Source organism: Sparus aurata, chromosome 3 (genome assembly GCF_900880675.1).
Source record: "Sparus aurata chromosome 3, fSpaAur1.1, whole genome shotgun sequence".
Taxonomy (NCBI): Eukaryota; Metazoa; Chordata; class Actinopteri; order Spariformes; family Sparidae; genus Sparus; species Sparus aurata.
Window position 1 is genome coordinate 32,253,080 of NC_044189.1, and position 20,343 is coordinate 32,273,422.

Consider the following 20,343-nt stretch of genomic DNA (forward strand, 5'->3'; position numbering starts at 1 on the left):
AACTCTCCAGCTTCCCGCACAGTGGTTGGCTCAAACTCCCCTGATGGTTTCAAAACACTGGATGATGTCACCTTTGTGCTAAAACGCAGTGTTCACGGCACAGACATGGAAGTTCCATCTTACTGTGTTTGCTCTTGGGAGTCTGTGTGCTATCATTCCAAGAAGCACACTGGTTCTCTTGGGAGATCTTGAAAAAAATCCAGAGAATCCAGCAATGTCAGAGAAGAACTGATTAACTGATGGGATGTGAGATGTCACCTGCTGCATGATGAAAGCTGAAGAGGAAGAAATTGCAGCTTATGGGGGAGTTGCTGTTGTGCTTGTCCCTCTGGGGCTTCAACAGACAAAAGTGTAAGTCCTACATCTGAAAAAAGACCATCAGCTGAAAGCCAACAAGATTTCCTACCTACATTTCTATGTATATATTGTCTATGTGAAGTAAATGATGTGGGATCCAAATCAAGCTGAAGAGAACTTTTTTTCCAGTTCTTCCAGCTGCTCTCCACTGAGCAATGATGTCACACACTCTAGCTCACGGAATACACACCCATTATAAAATCAGAAGACAGCCTAAAACTCCTTAAAACTAAAACTGTGATGATTTGAAAACCGTAAAAGATGAGTAGATGAGTTTTGAAGAGGATTTGAAGATTTGCCCATTTAAATCCATTCACAGTAATTAGACTGCCACCAGAGAGCCACCTATTAGCCGATTTGTTTGCACCAGATTTTGCACAAACCCTCATCAGGCCATGGAACACAATTGGCAAAAGTGTTGTGGTAATTGGAATGTATTTGGTGAAAATACGAAAGACTGTTTCGAACACAATGTACAGGAATTGGTTGTTTTATATTTTAGGCCTCTTTTGGTCTATCAAAATTCTTTTGTAAAATTTTTGTCAGGGGGGTCCACAGATGCTTCACGCAAAGTTTGGTGCAAATCGCTCAAATTGCCTAGGAGGAGTTTGAAAAAGTACGTTTTTCATTTGTCGTGATTTTGTGAATGGAAAGTTACTGCGTAAGTGGGCGTGGCCTACACCACACAATTCAGCTGAATTGAGGAAATATGTAGATATAAGTTTTAACATAACGTGTAGTGGGAGTTATGGGCCAAAAACGCTTTCACGTGGAAAAAAACGCCACCTGCTGGTAATTCTTCGTGTGTGAGTTACAGGGGCCATTCCAGACCACCCCTATGAATTTCATTTCCATAAGTGTTATGGTGTGGGCACAGTGCCAGTTATAAAATCAAACTGGCACCACAGCACCATCTAGTGTCGGATCGGTAAACCCTTCGTCAGTTCGTGAGTTTTTGGGTATGTTCAGGCAGTGAAAAATGCGATCATTTAGGAAAAAGAAAAAAAAATCATTTGAAAAACAATAGGGACCTCGCAGGTTCCCTGCTCAGGCCCTAATAATAAAGAATAATTTGAAAAACAATAGGGTCCTTGCAGGTTCCCTGCTTGGGCCCTAATAAAGGATATCATTTAAATCAGCCTCTAAGCTCAAGGGCCTCTCGCTGACCATCTGACCGGTTTAGTTTACAGCATCTCTGATAAGATATATTTTCATGCTCATGTTCATTTTATTAGGGCTACAAACACTGCAAGTATTGTGCCAAATAGTCATTCATATTGTCCTTCAGATGGAGAGCTTTATACCGGGACAGTGGCAGACTACAGGGGGAACCGACCAGTCATCTCCCGGCACCTGAGTGAGGGCAGGCGTGTTGACCTGAAGTTGGATGATACATTAGGATGGCTAGAGGGTGAGTCACAATGAAATATTACAGACAATACAAATTTAATTTTATTAATGACTTAGTTGGGATACTTTTCTCTGCTTAAAGTGTCAGATACACTGGCTAACTGGCACCCCCAAAATTTAGACTGTTGATGAAGTCAATCGTTATATCCCTAACTGAGCTCACATATAACCAAGAAGTACACTGCCCATTTGAAAATACTTTGAAATGTCCCTGACACAAGGGAAAACAGTGTTTCATTTATGGACTCCAAGTGTCACAGACACAAAGATGTAATATATATCCCTTTTTCTCATTGTTGAAAAAAATGGCAACCTATTTGGTGCTGTTTTATTTGATCAGATTCTGCCAGACATATTATCACAAACTTGCATCTTTTTGCTGTAGATCCAACCTTCATCAGCTCCAGTTTCATTCCCAATGAGGAGAAAATCTACTTCTTCTTCAGCGAAGTGGGCAGAGAGTATGACTTCATTGACAAATTTATTGTCTCTCGTGTCTCTCAGATCTGCATGGTAAGGGTTAAACAATGGGCCTCCTGCAAGAAATACTTTTTCAAACAGATTATTTGTGTCATTATCCAATTTTCTCATAATTGGAACTTTTTCCTTGACACAGATCAAATTCCCATGTGGTCCAAGACTGTTGTTCAAGTCATATACAGATAGTCCACAGGGGTATGAGGAGCCTTGAAAGGGGAAACAGATACTGGTCCTCTCACAAACATCTTATTTTTTTATGCTTGGATACATTCATGAACATGTATTTTTATTCTATTGATATTTTTATATTTAATTATACATTTTCAAGCATACGATTGTAAGAGTGATATGTAAATATATACAGCTTAATCCAATCCAGTAAAACAGTTTTGCAGTATACTTTAAGGATGTCTGTAGTATAAAGTTTTTGTTGACACTATCATAGAGGTATCAATTCAATTAATATGTTTTCACATTGGTTGTCCTCTCACACAACTACTGACATTGCTCATTTTTTCTGTTTTCACCTGCTGACCTGATCAAAGAAGACAACATTTTTCATGCATGAGGCCAAATACATTTTGCATAGTGATGTTTTGTTTTTCGTTGGTATGCACAGGCCTGGCCATAAATGACTTATAAGCTATTCAATATTAAGTTTAAAGTTGCACATGATAGGTGCTTTTTCTCTCCAGTTCTCAGAGCTCTCAAAACTCGACCTACTGTATGTTTGCTTAAATGGTCATTCTACCTTTCCTCACAGAGAAAAGGGCTGTGGTCATCTTATTAGGGCCCGAGCAAGGAACCTGCAAGGACCCTATTGTATTTCAAATGATACTTTATTAGGGGGCCAAGCCTGAGGGGCCGAGGGAACCGTATGCAAGTATACACATTTCCTAGGACCAGCGGTGCTAGGAACCCTATTGGAATTGTAAAGATTTTTAGGGGGCCAAGCTCGAGGGGCCGAGGGAACGCGTATGCTAGGACGAGCGGTGCTAGGAACCCTGTTGTAATTGTAAAGATTTTTAGGGCCCGAGCAGCATTTTTCACTGCCTGGACATACCCCAAAACTCACCAAACTTGGAATATAAGTCACACCTGGCGAAAAATGTTATAATCTATTGTCGTTCTGAATTTCCACCACTAGGTGGCGCTGTTATTAAGGAAAGTGCGTTTTGGCTAATAACTCCCATATACTTTGTCGCACATTCAAAAACCTTATATCCACGCGTTCAGTGAATTGTGCTGAGTCTTGTGGTATAGGCCACGCCCATTTCCGCCTTACGTTTTTTTTCGCTAGTTCATAAAATGTCAAAAACCTACTTTTTCGAACTCCTCCCAGGCGATTTCACCGATTTGCACGAAACTTGGCACACTGCATCTGTGGACCCTCCTGACTAAAAGTTATCAAAAGACTTGTAATAGAAAATTAAAATGTTTAAGTTATTAAATAATAACTTCTTGCAGATTTGGTACCAAACAGGAAGTGTTGCATATCTCGACAATGGTGTGTTTGGATGACATGAAACTCAGTTTATTACTTCCCCATAAGGCCCTGGGGCTCTGTGCAAAATTTTAGGCGATGACCACAAGGTGGCGCTCTTTAAATTCAAGTATTTTATATCTCCACATTGGTTCATCGGATTAACAAGAAATGTGGTATCCTTATTGTCGGTGCCCTCCTGAGGAGAGCTGATGAAGGTTTTACCGATTTGACGTTAGATGCCGCTGTGGTGCCAGTTTAATTTATTTTTGGCACTGTGCCCACACCATAACACTTATGGAAATTAAAATCATAGGGGTGGTCTAGAATGGCCCCTGTAACTCACACACCAGAAATGACCAGCAGGTGGCGCCGTTTTCCGCTATTTTACACGTGAAAGCTTTTTTGGCCCATAACCCCAACTTAATGTGTCGCACATTGTTAACCCTTATACCTACATGTTCCCTCAATTCAGCTGAATTATGTGGTGTAGGCCACGCCCACTTTTGCGATAACTTTCAATTCGCAAAATCACGAAAAATTTAAAAACCTACTTTTTCGAACTCCTCCTAGACGATTTGACCAATTTGCACCAAACTTTGCATGTAGCATCTGTGGACCCTCCTGACAAAAATTTGTCAAAAGAATTTTGATAGTCCATAAAAAGTGCACAATACAAAACAGCAAATTCCTGCATATTGTGTTGAAAACCAACAATCTTGCATATCTTTACACACTGCTGTCTGATTATCACGTAAATTTTCATCATTGCGCAGTATGGCCTGAAAAGGCTTTGTATAAAATTTGGTGCAAATCGGCCGATAGGTGGCGCTCTGGTCGCAGTCTAATTACTCAAAAAAATGCAGAAATTATTAACGAACAAATTTCTGTAGCTAGCTATAAAAATGTAAACTGTTTGATATCTCGGTCAAACTACATGCTATTAACACCAAATTTCAGATCCTTGGTAACCATGACACTGGGAATGGATGACCCGAATTTGGCGAATTTTGGCCACTAGGGGTTGCTAAAAATATGGGAAGTTCATATCTCCTGAACGGCTATGCCAATTTTTAAGAACTTTGGTCGGTATGATGTAGGGCCAATCCTGAGGCCATATCTTGAAGGTGGTCATGACTGGTCAATGTGGGCGTGATTTAGTACAACAAATCCAAATTGGCACACATTCAGCCTTTTGCACTTCGGGTGCACGTCCCATTACAGTGAATACCACGGCTCAGACGTTGGCCTGTGTCCTCACTTTTGAACTACACATTTGCAAACCTTATATCCATTTGTTCCCTGAATATAGATGGGTTTTCTGACATAGGACAGGCCCACTTCTGCTGCACATTTTGTTCGCTAAAGCGCCAAATATGCAAAACCTACTTTTTCAAACTCCTCCTTGGGATTTTGTCCCATTTGTGTGAAACTTGGCGCATATAATCTTCAGATGGACGTAATCAAAAGTTATCAAAAGAATTTTGCTCGGTCAAAAAATGCAGAAATTATTAACGAACACATTTCTGAAGCTAGCTATAAAAATGTAAACTATTTGATATCTCGGTCAAACTAAATGCTGTTAACACCACATTTGAGATCCTTGGTTGCAATGAGACTAGGAAGGGATGAGCCGAATTTGGCGAATTTTTGCCACTGGGGGCGCTAAAAATATGGAAAGTTTATATCTCTTGCACGGCTACACCAATTTTTACGAAATTTGGTCGGTATGATGTAGGGCCAATCCTGAGGCCATATCTTGATGGTGGTCATTACTGGTCAATGTAGGCGTGGCTTAGTACAACAGATCCAAATCGGCACACATTCAGCCTTTTGCACTTCCAGTGCACTTCCCATTACAGCAAATACCACGGCTCAGACGTTGGCCTGTGTCTTCACTTTTGCCCCGAGCCCATCATCCTTTGGGTAACAGTCAGTATATCAAGCTATCATGCTATTTAGCAGCATGATAGCTTTATATACTTACTGTTAACCACAGTAAATAATTTGACCTTTAAACTCTAATGAGCATGGTCACAATCCCAACAAATAGACTGAGTTGCAAAATCGGCATTACAAACGAAATATTCATCATTAAGTTCTCACAATCCAAATGTAGCTGCAGTGTAAGCAAAGTGCAGCTAACTACTACTGAGACACAGGCTACTGAGCTTACTCAAACTCACACAACATATTTCCATGTAAAATAACACAAACCGCAATAGTGATCAAATTATCCATAACTGCAAGCAGAAACCACTTACATTTCCTCAAGAGCGCACACATCATTAGAGAAACACACAGAAATTCCATGCAGCTTCACACGGTCTGCTCACTGACTGGTCTGCTGCATTTCAGTGTGACTGAGCATGTCCTGACTTGTTCACTGCTAGTTGTCTTTGCACCAGTAGAGGGTGCTGTTGCACCTTTAGCTGTAGAGCTTTCTTACAGTTTCTGTGGCTGCACATATGCTGGAGCAGTAGCAGAGGCAAAGTAGGAAATGTCCCTATAAGAATGAATGGGAAAACGCCTCCCAAACTCCTGCCATTTTTGGAAAAAAATTTGATGGTTATCACCAAAAAGTTTTTTCGAGCTGCTCGCCACTCTAGTGATGATGTCACGCACTGTAGCTCATGCAATACACACCCATTATAAAGTCAGAAGATGGCCTAAAAATCCTTAAAACTAAAACTGTGATGATTTCAAAACTGTACAAGATTTAAAAAAGCTGATTACAGGCCCATTAGTTCAAGGTCTTCTGACTCTTTAAAAGGTGGAATGGTGTCTGTAGCTCAAAGTATGAAGCACAATAAGAGGTTGAAAGTCGATGAGTTTTGAAGAGGATTTCATGATTTTCCCATTTGCTTTCCATTTACAGTAATTAGACTGCAACCAGAGCGCCACCTATCGGCCGATTTCCAGCAAATTTTACAGAAAGCATCATCAGGCCATGCTGCCGATTATCAACATTTACGTGATAATCAGACAGTATTTTGTAAAGATATGCAAGATTGTTGGTTGTAAACACAATATACAGGAATTTGCTGTTTTGTATTATGCGCTTTTTATGGACTATCAAAATTCTTTTGATAACTTTTTGTCAGGAGGGTCCAGTAGCCTCACAAACCTTCCAGCTTCTCGCACAGTGGTAGGCTCAAACTCCCCTAATGGTTTCAAAACACTGGATGATGTCACCTTTCTGCTAAAACAGTGTTGACTGCACAGATATGGAAGTTCCATCTTACTCTGTTTGCTCTTGGGAGTCTGTGTGCCACCACTCTGTCACACACACTGGTTCTCTTGGGAGATCTTGAAAAAAATTCAGAGAATCCAGCAAGGTCAGAGAAGAACTGATGAACTGATGGGATGTGAGATGTCACCTGCTGCATGATGGAAGCTGAAGAGGAAGAAATTGCAGCTCATGGGGGAGTTGCTGTTGTGCTTGTCCCTCTGGGGCTTTAGCAGCCAAAAGTGTAAGTCCTACATCTGAAATAAGACCATCAGCTGAAAGCCAACAAGATTTCCTACATTTCTATGTATGTATTGTCTATGTGAAGTAAAAGATGTGGGATCCAAATCAAGCTGAAGATAACTTTTTCTCCAGTTCTTCCATCTGCTCTCCACTGTAGCAATGATGTCACACACTCTAGCTCACGCAATACACACCCATTATAAAATCAGAAGACGGCCTACAAATCCCTAAAACTAAAACTGTGATGATTTGAAAACCATAAATAAATGTAAAAACTGAATTCGTGCCCAATAGTTCACGATCTTCTGACTTGGAATGGTGTTTGTAGCTCAAAGTATGACGCACAATACGAGGTTGAAAGTCGATGAGTTTTGAAGAGGATTTCATGAGTTTCCCCTTTACTTTCCATTCACAGTAATTAGACTGCGACCAGAGGGCCACCTATCGGCCGATTTGCACCATATTTTACAGAAAGCCTCATCAGGCCATGCTGCGCAATTAACAACATTTCCGTGATAATCAGACAGTGTTTTGTAAAGATATGCATGATTGTTGGTTTTCAACACAATATACAGGAATTTGCTGTTTTGTATCATGTGCTTTTTATGGACTATCAAAATTCTATTGATAACTTTTCGTCAGGATGGTCCACAGATGCTACATGCAAAGTTTGATGCAAATTGGTCAAATTGCTTAGAAGGAGTTTGAAAAAGTACGTTTTTCATTTGTTGCAATTTTGCGAACGGAAAATTACTGCAAAAGTGGTCGTGGCCTACATCACACAATTCACCTGAATTCAGGGAACACGTAGATATAGGGTTTAACAATGTCCCATGTATTCTGTGGGAGTAATGGGCCAAAAACGCTTTTGCATTGAAAATAGCGCCACCTGGTGGTCATTTTTGATGTGTCAGTTACAGGGGCCATTCTTTACCACCCCTATGAATTTCATTTCCAAAAGTGTTGTGTGAGCACAGGGCAAAATATAAAATTAAACTGGCACCAGAGCGCCACCTAGTGGCGGATTGGTAAGTCCTTTGTCAGATATCCTCAAGAGGGAAGTGGCAATGATTATACCAAGTTCTGTGTCAATCCGCCCAACTGATGTGGAGATATAAAATATTCGAATTTAAAGAGAGCCACCTCGTGGTCATCGCCGAAAATTTTGCAGAGACCCTCGGGGGCTCATGTCAAAGTAGTATCCTAAGTTTCATGTCAGCCAAACACACCGTTGTTAAGATATGCAACTCTTCCTGTTTGGAACCAAATCTGCCGGAAGTAATAATTTGATAACTTAAAAATTAAATTTTCTATAACAAGTCTTTTTAAAAGCTTTTTGTCAGGAGGGTCCACAGATGCTACATGCAAAGTTTGGTGCAAATTGGTTAAATCGTCTAGGAGGAGTTCGAAAAAGTAGGTTTTTAATTTGTCAGGATTTTGCGAATGGAAAGTTATCGCAAAAGTGGGCGTGGTCTATACCACACAATTCAGCCGAATTGAGGGAACATGTAGATATGAGGTTTAACAATGTGTGACACTTTATGTGGGAGTTATGGGCCAAAAACGCTTTCATGTGTAAAATAGCAGAAATAGCGCCACCTTCTTGTCATTTTTGGTGTGTGAGTTACAGGGGCCATTCTAGACCACCCCTATGAATTTCATTTCCATAAGTATTATGGTGTGGGCACAGGGCCAAATATAAAATTAAACTGGCACCAGAGCCCCACCTAGTGGCGGATCGGAAAACCCTTTATGAGCTCTCCTCGGGACGGCACTGACAATAAATGTACAAAGTTTGCCGTTAATCCGATGAACCGTTGTGGAGATATAAAATACTTGAATTTAAAGAGCGCCACCTTGTGGTCATCACATAAAATTTTGCACAGGGGCTCATGGCGAAGTAGTATCCTGAGTTTCATGTCATTAGACCTGACCACTGTGGAAATATCCAACATTTCCTGTTTTGAACCAAATCTGCAGGAAGTTGTTATTTAATAACTTAAAAATTACTAGTGCAGTGCCCGTAAGAAAAGTGTATTCCTACACTGTACAATTATTTTTTTTATTTTGACATACTGTATTAACACAATGGACCTAAAATCACAAAAAAACATGAAATCCGAGTACAAAAAGTTAGATTTCTTTAACCACAAATGTGTTTAACAATCTTTTTTTTTTTTTTTTACTTTTAATGCAAATATAAATTGTTGTTTATCTAAATGTGTACATACATTTAAAACATTTACAAATGCAGGCAATGCTGAGGTCTACCTGAGCTCCTTTCAGCTGAATGAAGAGCTGCACTGCCTGCTCCACATTCTGCTTCTCCTCATTAAACAAAAAAACGACTCCACTACTCACTAAACACACTACACCAAACACTACATAACACACTAACTATACACTCCAAACAAGCGTGGCGGACATTATTTACCCGAAGTCCGGTTTTGGACGTGCTGGTGGGTCCGGTCCGTCGCCTCGGGAGATGGGCCGTGTAGCCAGCGGCTAGCAGCTACACACGAACATCCACAGATCTGATTCCACTTTGTTGTCCGCGCATCTCTGGATCTCCTCAGACCCAAACAGACTCGGTCCGGACTCTTTTAGTCTCATTAATCCACAACAGTCAGTTTAGATGCACAGAACAGAACTGGACCGAACCGCCCACTAACTACACACTCCAAACACGCTAAATGTCACAAATCTCTCAACTCTCAATATCGCTGTCTGTACACCGACCGTCGTTGCATGTCAATCATCCGCCTACGTCCCTCCCACGACTTCCTGTTCCTCAACAACCAAACTTGCTGCTTGGACACTTTCGTGACAAAAGCCCGTTTTTACCGTTTCTTCCTGCACCAAAAACAAAGCAAACGTGACGGCGATGTTTGCGAAAAAGCGTGGCGGACATTATTTACCCTAGGTCTGGTTTTGGATGTGCCGATGCTTCCGGTCCTTCGCCTCGGGAGATGGGCCGTGTAGCCAGCGGCTAGCAGCTACACAGGAACATCCACAGATCTGATTCCACTTTGTTGTCCGCGCATCTCTGGATCTCCTCAGACCCAAACAGACTCGATCCGGACAATTTTAGTCTCATTAATCCACAACAGTCAGTTTAGATGCACAGAACAGAGCGGGACCGAACTGCCGGCAAAATCCCGGTCCAGCTCCCACCGCTGCAGGTATAAATCTGCTTGTTTCTTAGGGTGGGGGGTCGCGGTGGGCTCTGCAGTGATTGGCTCTGGTGCGCACGTGGCTACGGTGTGCAGCGATTGGCTCTGGTGCGCACGTGACTGTGGTGGCTCCGGTGGACAATGCTCGCGGAATTTGTAAAGCATTTATGTAATAATTTATTAACGGTATCATTGCAGTCCAAACAAATGCAAAGTCGCACACCCTTGAACCACGCAGCAGCCATGTTGAAAGTCTCAGGTCAGTCTGATCCTGATCCGCAGAGATATTTGACACACACACACATACACACACACACAGACAGAGGTTTCTCGTATTTATAGAAAGATTTGTCCTAATTAAAATCTTTTGATAACTTTTTGTCAGGAGGGTCCACAGATTCTGTGTACCAAGTTTCGTGCAGATCGGTGAAATTGCCTGGGAGGAGTTCGAAAAAGTATGTTCTCGACAGTTTGTGACGTAGCGAAAAAAAACGGTAGGCAGGAAATGGGCACCTATACCACGAGATTCAGCACAATTCACTGAACGCGTGGATATAAGGTTTTTGAATATGCGACAAAGTATATGGGAGTTATTAGCCAAAACGCACTTTCCTTAATAACAGCGCCACCTAGTGGTGGAAATTCAGGACGACAATAGACTATAAAATTTTGCGCCAGTTGTGACTTATATTCCAAGTTTGGTGAGTTTTGGGGTATGTTCTGGCAGTGAAAAATGCAATCATTTTGGTAGAAGAAAAATATTTTAAAAAAAAATTATAATTTGAAAAACAATAGGGTCCTTGCAGGTTCCCTGCTCGGGCCCTAACTAGAGCTGCAAGCAGTTATGAATGGGGGACAAGCCCCTCCGCACGATTCGGACCCCGCGCACCGCAGAGCCCACGGAAGTTGGCCCAAAGGGTGATGGGCTCGGGGCAAAAGTGAAGACACAGGCCAACGTCTGAGCTGTGGTATTCGCTGTAATGGGAAGTGCACTGGAAGTGCAAAAGGCTGAATGTGTGCCGATTTGGATTTGTTGTAATAAGGCACGCCCACATTGACCAGTAATGACCATCATCAAGGTATGGCCTCAGGATTGGCCCTACATCATACCAACCAAATTTCGCAAAAATCGGTGAAGCCGTTAAAGAGATAAAAACTTCCCATCTTTTTAGCGCCCCCTAGTGGCCAAAATTCGCCAAATTCGGCTCATCCCTTCCCAGTGTCATGGCAACCAAGGAACTCAAATTTGGTGTTAATAGCATTTAGTTTGACCGAGATATGAAACAGTTTACATTTTTATAGCTAGCTACAGAAATGTGTTCGTTAATAATTTGGGCATTTTTTGACAGAGCAAAATTCTTTTGATAACTTTAGATCAGGTCCAGCTGAAGAGTGTACATGCCAAGTTTCATGCAGATCGGACAAAATCCCAAGGAGGAGTTCAAAAAAGTAGGTTTTGCATATGTGGCGATTTAGCGAACGAAATGTGCAGCAGAAGTGGGCGTGTCCTATGCCAGAAAACCCAGGTTTTTGAATGTACGACATACGGTTTGGGAATTATAGGCAAAAATGTTTTGGCCTAGGTTATAGCGCCCCCTGCAGGCGGATATATGTATTTTTTTGTGTCTGAGATATTTGCAGGAGTCTGGACCAACCCTCCAAATTGCACCGCCCTCCCTTTCACGGTTTAGCCTGCAGCAGCACTTTTAGCCGGAGAAAAATAAAAATAAAAAACTTTACAATTACAATAGGGTTCCTAGCACCGCTGGTCCTAGGAATCCTCGGCCTCTCGGGCTTGGCCCCCTAATAATCATTTGAAAAACAATAGGGTCCTTGCAGGTTCCCTGCTCGGGCCCTAACAATAGGGTCCTTGCAGGTTCCCTGCTCGGGCCCTAATAATCAATATCAGAAATAGGGACCTCGCAGGTCTACCTGCTCAGGCCCTAAAAACCACAAAAAAAACAATGGGGACCTCGCAGGTTCCCTGCTCGGGCCCTAATTAATACTTAGAAAAACAATAGGGACCTCTCAGGTCTACCTGCTCCGGCCCTTATAATCATTTGAAAAACAACTGGGTCCTTGCAGGTTCCCTGCTTGGGCCCTAATTATCAAAGATAAATGCATTAAAGGAGAGGTTAGGATTTTTTTCAGTCAAGTTTCCCTGCAGCCACGACTCCTCCTGGTGTCTGGTGTCTTTTGTCTTAGGTTGACTGAAATTGCTATGATTTCAAGTGTGAATGTATGATGTCAGGGGTCTCAGTATCCGAAATTCTGAAGGTTTTGGATGTTGTTGTACTGCTTTATATTCACTGTGCTACCTGAAATCCTAATTTGAGTTATGGCACTAACAGGTTGTAGTGTCGTGTTGTGCTTGATGTCTTCTTCTCCTTTTTCTTCATGTGTCAGAGTGATGTTGGAGGTCAGCGGACCCTGCAGCGCCGCTGGACCACATTTGCCAAAGCTCAGCTGTTGTGCCAGGCAGACAATGAGCTGCCCTACAATGTAATCCAGGACATAGACACCCTCCCACCAGCAGAGGGAGCTCCTGCAGATGACACACTCTTTTATGGAATCTTCACCTCCCAGTGGTGAGTGGTCATCTTCTGAGGGTGGTTTCAGTTTGTGCCTCTCATAATGTTGCATGTGTTTCTTTGTTTCCTTGAAACCCTAAAATGTAAGTTATTCATGTTTTTGATAGGAACAAAAAAGTGTAAACTGAAACTAGTGATGCACTGATGGCCATTTTTTGGGCCGATTCTGATTCCTGGTTTTTCATGGAGTTTGACCTGCCGATACTGATTACAGCCAATTCCGATTTCATTTTTTCAAACAACTTCACAGCACATAGTGATTCATTTTCCTATCTTTTCTTTGATAGCACATTTTGACATAGTAATAAAACCATTTATTAGATAAATTTGTCTTTTCATCCCCCGAAGCCGTATACCAAATTTGGTGTTGATAGAGTCAATCTTTCAAAAGTTCTATTCATTTAACTGTTTCACAATATGCTAATTGGCAGAAAAAATTGTCAGACGGACTTTTATGGTCCAAGAGGCTTTTTTGTAGAGCACATTGAGCTGGACTTCTGTGTCAAATTTCAAGTCAATCAGACTTATGGTGTGAGGGGCGTGGCCTTCCCAAAAATGCATTTTCAAGCCTTAATTACAGCGCCAACATCTGGCTGACTGGGCTCATATTTTATTACGTATCTGGCCCATTCCAGCACAAGGAAATTTGAGCTCAGGCGGCAGACAACTAATAATAATAATAACTAGAACTGCAAGCAGTTATAAACGGGGGCCAAGCCCCCCCGTGCGACTCGGACCCTGCGCACCGCAGAGCCCACGGAAGTTGGCCCCCAAAGGATGACGGGCTCGGGGCAAAAGTGAGGACAAAGGCCAATGTCTGAGCCGTGGTATTCGCTGTAATGGGAAGTACACTGGAAGTGCAAATGGCTGAATGTGTGCCGATTTGGATTTGTTGTGATAAGCCATGCCCACATTGACCAGTAATGACCACTTTCAAGATATGGCCTCAGGATTGGCCCTACATCATACTGACCAAATATCGGAAAAATCGGTGTAGCCGTTCAAAAGATATAAACTTTCCATATTTTTAGCGCCCCCTAGTGGCCAAAATTAGCCAAATTCGGCTCATCCCTTCCCAGTGTCATGGCAACCAAGGATCTCAAATTTGGTGTTAATAACAATTAGTTTGACCGAGATATCAATCAGTTTACATTATCATAGCTAGCTACAGAAATTTGTTCGTTAATAATTTGCGAATTTTTTGGCCGAGCAAATTTCTTTTGATAACCTTAGCTCAGCTCCAGCTGAAGACACACTTCAGCTGGCAAGTTTCACGCAAATGGGACAAAATCCCAAGTAGGAGTTTGAAAAAGTAGGTTTTGCATATGTGGCGCTTTAGCGAACGAAATGTGCATCAGAAGTGGGCGTGTCCTATGTCAGAAAACCCAGCTCTATTCAGGGAACATATGGATATAAGGTTTGTGAATGTGTTATTTAAAATGTGGAAGTTACACGCAAAAACGCAATTGCATCCATTATAGTGCCATCTAGTGGAGTACATGTGCAATTTTTGGTATGGAAGAACTGTGTCCTATTGTATCTGTACCATATAAATTTCAAAGCTCTCAGCATAATAGTTTGGCTGAAATGAATGTTTGTTGTTTATCTTATAATAAGCCATGCCCACATTGACCAGTCATGACCACCTTGTAGATATGGCGTCAGGATTGGCCCTACATCATATGGAGTAAATTTCGTAAAAATCGGTGTAGCTGTTCAAGAGATATAAACTTCCCATATTTTTAGCGCCCCCTAGTGGCCAAAATTCGCCAAATTCGGCTCATCCCTTCCTAGTCTCATGGCAAGCAAGGATCTCAAATTTGGTGTCAATAGCATATAGTTTGACCGAGATATCAAACAGTTTACATTTTTATAGCTAGCTACAGAAATGTGTTTGTTAATAATTTGCGCATTTTTTGACCAAGCAAAATTCTTTTGATAACATTATATCAGGTCCAGCTGAAGAGTGTACGTGCCAAGTGTTATGCAGATCGGACAAAATCCCAAGGAGGAGTTCGAAAAGTAGGTTTTCCAGTTTATGCGATTTAGCGAAAAAACTTTCTGGCAGAAGTGGGCGTGGCCAATTGCAAAGTGATTTAGCTCCATTCAGGGAATCTGGGGATACAAGGTTTTTGAATGTGCAACATATGGTGTGGGAGTTGGCCTAAGTTATAGCACCCCCTGCAGGCGGATATATGTAGTTTTTTGTGTCTGAGATATTCGCAGGAGAAAAATAAAAATAAAAATCTTTACAATTACAATAGGGTTCCTAGCACCGCTGGTCCACGGAAACGCATATGCTTGCATACGCGTTCCCTCGGCCCCTCGGGCTTGGCCCCCTAATTAAAGCTGCAAGCAGCGATGAACGGTCCCTCGCCGACCACGCACGTCGGGCTGCAATGCCGTCGGAATACGCGCTCACCTGTTACTTGCATGTCATGATGGGGCTAAAACAAGCAGTAAATGTCATGTCAAACGGATAATATTTGTCTGACTTCCTGTGTCCACTGGGTGGCGCTATGGATATGACACACAGATATATTCAGGGCGACTCCTATGGAAGTTAAATCAAGTCATTAATCAAGAGCATAGATTTTCAGTTTGAGAGCATGATTTCATTCCTTTTCAGTGACACAGCTCCTTCGCGTGCTCAGATTTTTTCTCCTCATGCTCACATTTTGTGCTTGCATTTAAATTTCTTCTGCTTTCTTTCAAAATGTCTGCTTAAAGTAAAAAATCACATGCCTGTGTTCACATTTCTCCTTCTTGCAAACAAAAATGTCGCTCGCATTCAAATGTGCCCTCTGCGTGCTCAGATCTAAGTGCACGCACTCAGAACACACACCTGCTCACAGGTCAAGTTCTGCTCTCGGATCTCTCCTCTGCTCACGGATTTTTCTTGTGTATCAACACTGTCAACCAATAGAAGGCCGACTACTGTTGACCAATCAGATTATACCCGTTTTTTGCGGATGCGTTCGCTGTACTTCAAGGAGCGTCGCATACGGACGGGCACTGTTTCTACCGGGTTTATCTACTTCGGTCCTCCAGGCTGTTAAATGTGGTGGTTCCCTTTATTTTATGACGACTTTTGGAATAAAATATCAGTTAATCAATACACGAGCGCCCGTGCTTTTGATTACAATAGCTACATCAACATAAAGTAGAACAATAGCGGCTCTACTTTCGCCATATTAGCCAATAGCCAGCTACCCAGGCAGCGGGATATGTTATATAGTATAAATAGTGAGATGTGAGCATGATTGTGACGATAGTACAACGGTTAAGAACTCCTGTTCATATTACTTTTTGCATCATGGGACGCTGGTTCGCATCCCGGCCCGGCCGGCACCCTCGCTCGTGTAATGAATGAAAAATACTCTATCATCATAGCGTATTTTTAGCCTTGATGCCTGTCAGTCATGATGAGTCGCGTCTCGTCACCTCTCTGATGTGTCTGCAGCTGAGCACTGTGATCCATGTCTCTCTCCCTGGCCGAGCGAGCTATCATACCGTACAATACCAAATAATAGCCGCGGCATTTATTTGTTTCAATCACTTAACACACCAGGCGTTTATTTGGGACAGGCGTTTAATTCCTTCCTCTCAAAATCCGGAATGAAAATGGCACAAACTTCGCCAGCTTCTCTGTGAATTCTCTGGCATCCTCCTGCAAGTTGCGGTGGAGGAAACGATTCATCCAACTATCACTCGCTGCAAACTCCTCATCTCTGCTGTCTGTCACTCACGGTTTTCCCGAGTTTTCCTCTGCATATTTTACGACAGAAAGTTTGAATTTCAAGTCATACTTTTTATTTTGTTGCTGCACCGGAGCCATGGCGATCATCAGTGTGATACTGACTGACAGAAAGCAGCACAACGCGTGAAAAAGGCGAAGAAGAAAAACGTGCAATGTCAGTGGTCACGTCTTCTTCCTTGATTAAAAAAGAATAAATGAATTAGACCCAGCATTTATTTGGAACCAGCGGTTATTTATCAAAATATACACCTGCATCGGCGTTTAAAGGGACCCTGCGGTTAATTGACACGCTGCTATTATTTGGTAATATACGGTACATTTACACCCAACTCTGTCCGCCGGGCCGGGATGCAAACCAGCGTCCCATGATGCAAAAAGCATCATAAATTGATGTTCTTAACCGCTGTACTATCGTCTCAAACACACTAACCCTTAAGTGTTTATACTATATAACATATCCCGCTGCCTGGGTGGCTGGCTATTGGCTAATATGGCGAAATAGAGTCGCTATTGTTCTACTTTATGTTGATGTAGCTACTGTAATGAAAAGCACGGGCGCTCGTGTATTGATTAACTGATATTTTATTCCAAAAGTCATCATAAATAAAGGGAACCACCACATTTAACAGCCTGGAGGACCGAAGTAGATAAACCCGGTAGAAACAGTGCCCACCCGTATGCGACGCTCCTTGAAGTACAGCGAACGCATCCGCAAAGAAGCGATATTCTGATTGGTCAACAGTAGCCGGCCTTCTATTGGTTGATAGTGTTGATACACAAGAAAAATCCGTGAGCAGAGGAGAGATCCGAGAGCAGAACTTGACCTGTGAGCAGGTGTGTGTTCTGAGTGTGTGCACTTAGACCTGAGCGCGCAGAGGGCACATTTGAATGCGAGCGAAATGTGAGCACAGGCATGTGATTTTTGAATTCAAGCAGACATTTTGAAAGAAAGCAGAAGACATTTAAGTGCGAGCACAAAATGTGAGCATGAGGAGAAAAAATCTGAGCACGCGAAGGAGCTGTGTCACTGAAAAGGAATGAAATCATGCTCTCAAACTCAAAATCTATGCTCTTGATTAATGACTTGATTTAACTTCCATAGACTCCCTCTACATTCCTGAGAGATTTAGTGTAGAAAGGTAATTGTATTTTGAAGTTATAAAGCCTTGATGCTTTAAGGCGAAGGAAAAAAATGGTTTCCACCGTCACGCCCACCAGGTATGACACAGCTGAAAGATTTCCACAACTTTTGATCTTCAAGGCATGAAGATGATGCTGAGTGAATGTGAAGACTGTGGTGTTTAAGCTCTTGGAGGAGATGATTTTTGAACGAGGCATAAAATGGCGTTTTACATCAAAATGGACGACTGCCTGTTGGACTGATGGTATGGGTCCAAGAGGGTTTTTTGTGCGTCTGCTCATGACAAATATGGACACCGGATTTCGTTCCTGTATGTGCAAGTAGGAGGCAGGGCATTACATCATGATGTTTTTTGTCCGACTTCCTGTGTCCAGTGGGTGGGGCTATGGATATGACACAGTTTTGATGCACAAATGTATTCAGGGCGACTCCCTCTGCATTCCTGAGAGATTTGGGGTAGAAGGGGAATTGTATGTAGAAGTTACGAGGACTTGATGCTTTACGGCGAAGGATTGAAATTGACCGCACCACCGTGGCCAGCAGGTATGACGTAGGCGAAAGTTTTTAACAGGTTTTCATCTTCAAGGTCTCAGGATGATACTGAGTGACTGTGAAGTCTGTTCAATTAAATCTGTAGGAGGAGGTCGTTACAGTGCGAGGATTGGAAATATTTCAAAATGGCGGCCATAATCAAAATGGCCGACTAAATATTGCTGCTGAGACGTGTTCAGGGCGACACCGTCTACATGTATGTGCAATTTGGTGTAGATGGGAAATTGTATGTAGAAGTTATAAAGTCTTGATGTTTCACGATGAAGGAAAAAAATGGTTTCCACCGTCCCGCCCACCAGGTATGACGTAGCTGAAAGATTTGCATAACTTTTAATCTTCAAGGCATGAGGATGATGCTGAGTAAATGTGAAGACTGTGGTGTTTAAGCTCTAGGAGAAGATTATTTTTTAAAGTAGGCATGAATTTGGAAAAAAATGCCGCCACACATCAAAATGGCTGACTTCCTGGTATGAGTATGGGTCCAAATGGGTTTTTTGTGTGTCTGCTCATGATGAATGTGCAAACCGAATTTCGTTTGTGTATGTGCAAGTAGGAGGCGGGGCAAGTCATTAGGGGGAGCTATAGAGCCTGCAGGTCACAACCACGCCCAATGACAATGAAGTATCGCAATTTTCGCCGGATGTGACGTATATTCCAAATTTTGTGAGTTTTCGGGTATGTTCAGGCTTCCAAAACTGCAGTCAAACTTGGAGAGGAATAATGATAAGAATATTTTTTTCAATTGCATTAGGGACCTCACAGGTCTTTGACCTGCTCGGGTCCTAACAAGAAAAGAAAAAATACATATAAGATAAAGAAATAGAAAAGTTCATTGGTGTGGCGAGATCTAGAGCTGATAAGCCTTATTTAAAAGATGAGTTTTTAAGTCTCGTTTGAAAGTCTCCAGAGAAGTCAGTTTGCGGATTTCAGCAGGGAGAGTGTTCCAGAGAGTGGGGGCTGTCACACAGAAGGCTCTGTTGCTGAGGGTTTGTAGTTTGGTGTGAGGGATGGAGAGCTGGTGTGTGCCTGATGAGCGCAGTGTCCGAGACTGGGTATAGGTGCTGAGGAGGTCAGACAGATATTGGGGGGTGAGGGAATGGAGAGATTTATTGGTCAGGAGGAGAATTTTGTAATTGATACATGATTTAACTGGGAGCCAGTGAAGGCGGATGAGAGTGGGGGTGATGTGTCACCAGGGCTTGGTGCGGGTGAGGACCCTGGCAGCAGAGTTCTGCACATACTGGAGCCTGCCCAGGGTTTTGGAAAGGAGCCCAGACAGGACTCCATTACAGTTGTCCAGGCGGGAGGTGATGAAGGCATGGATGAGGGTCTCAGCCACAGGTTCAGACAGAGAGGGCCGGAGTCTGGAGATGTTTTTGAGATGGTAAAAAGCTGATTTAGTGGTGGATTTTATGTGTGATTGGAAAGATAGTGTGGAATCAAGGATGACAACCAGGTTGTGGACTTCTGTGGATGGGGATATAGTGCAGCCGTCCACGTCCAGGAGAAGATCTCCAACCTTCTGGAGCAGCGCCTTGGAGGCCACAACCATGAGCTCTGTTTTATTGGTGTTTAGTTTGAGTAGGTTTGCTGTCATCCAGAGTTTTATATCATGCAGGCAGTTGACGAGTGACTGTGGGCGTAGCTGGGTGGATGGTTTGGTGCAGAGATATAATTGAGTATTATCAGCATAGGAATGGAAATTGAGACCATGTTTGTGAATTACCTGACTAAGGGGGAGCATGTAGATGGTGAAGAGGAGGGGTCCAAGTACAGAGCCTTGAGGCACACCCTGGTTGACTGGAGCTGGGGTGGAACTGGAGTCTCCAATGGTGACAAACTGTTTCCTGTTTGTTAAATAGGACTGGAACCAGGAGAGTGCTGTACCGGTGCGACCAAGGTAGTCAGATAAGCGGGTAAGAAG

The 20,343-nt window shown here is 42.5% G+C and overlaps 1 protein-coding gene across 5 annotated transcripts in view; it reads left to right on the forward strand.

Moving 5' to 3' along the window:
* sema4ab (sema domain, immunoglobulin domain (Ig), transmembrane domain (TM) and short cytoplasmic domain, (semaphorin) 4Ab) overlaps positions 1-20,343 on the forward strand; it is a 64,176-nt gene that overhangs the window by 15,819 nt on the left and 28,014 nt on the right. For all 5 annotated transcript variants that reach the window (XM_030412657.1, XM_030412659.1, XM_030412658.1 and 2 more), the window contains 3 exons: positions 1,646-1,768; positions 2,153-2,280; positions 12,782-12,963. In XM_030412657.1, coding sequence (XP_030268517.1) covers positions 1,646-1,768; positions 2,153-2,280; positions 12,782-12,963 — 433 coding nt within the window. The remainder of the gene's footprint in view (positions 1-1,645; positions 1,769-2,152; positions 2,281-12,781; positions 12,964-20,343) is intronic.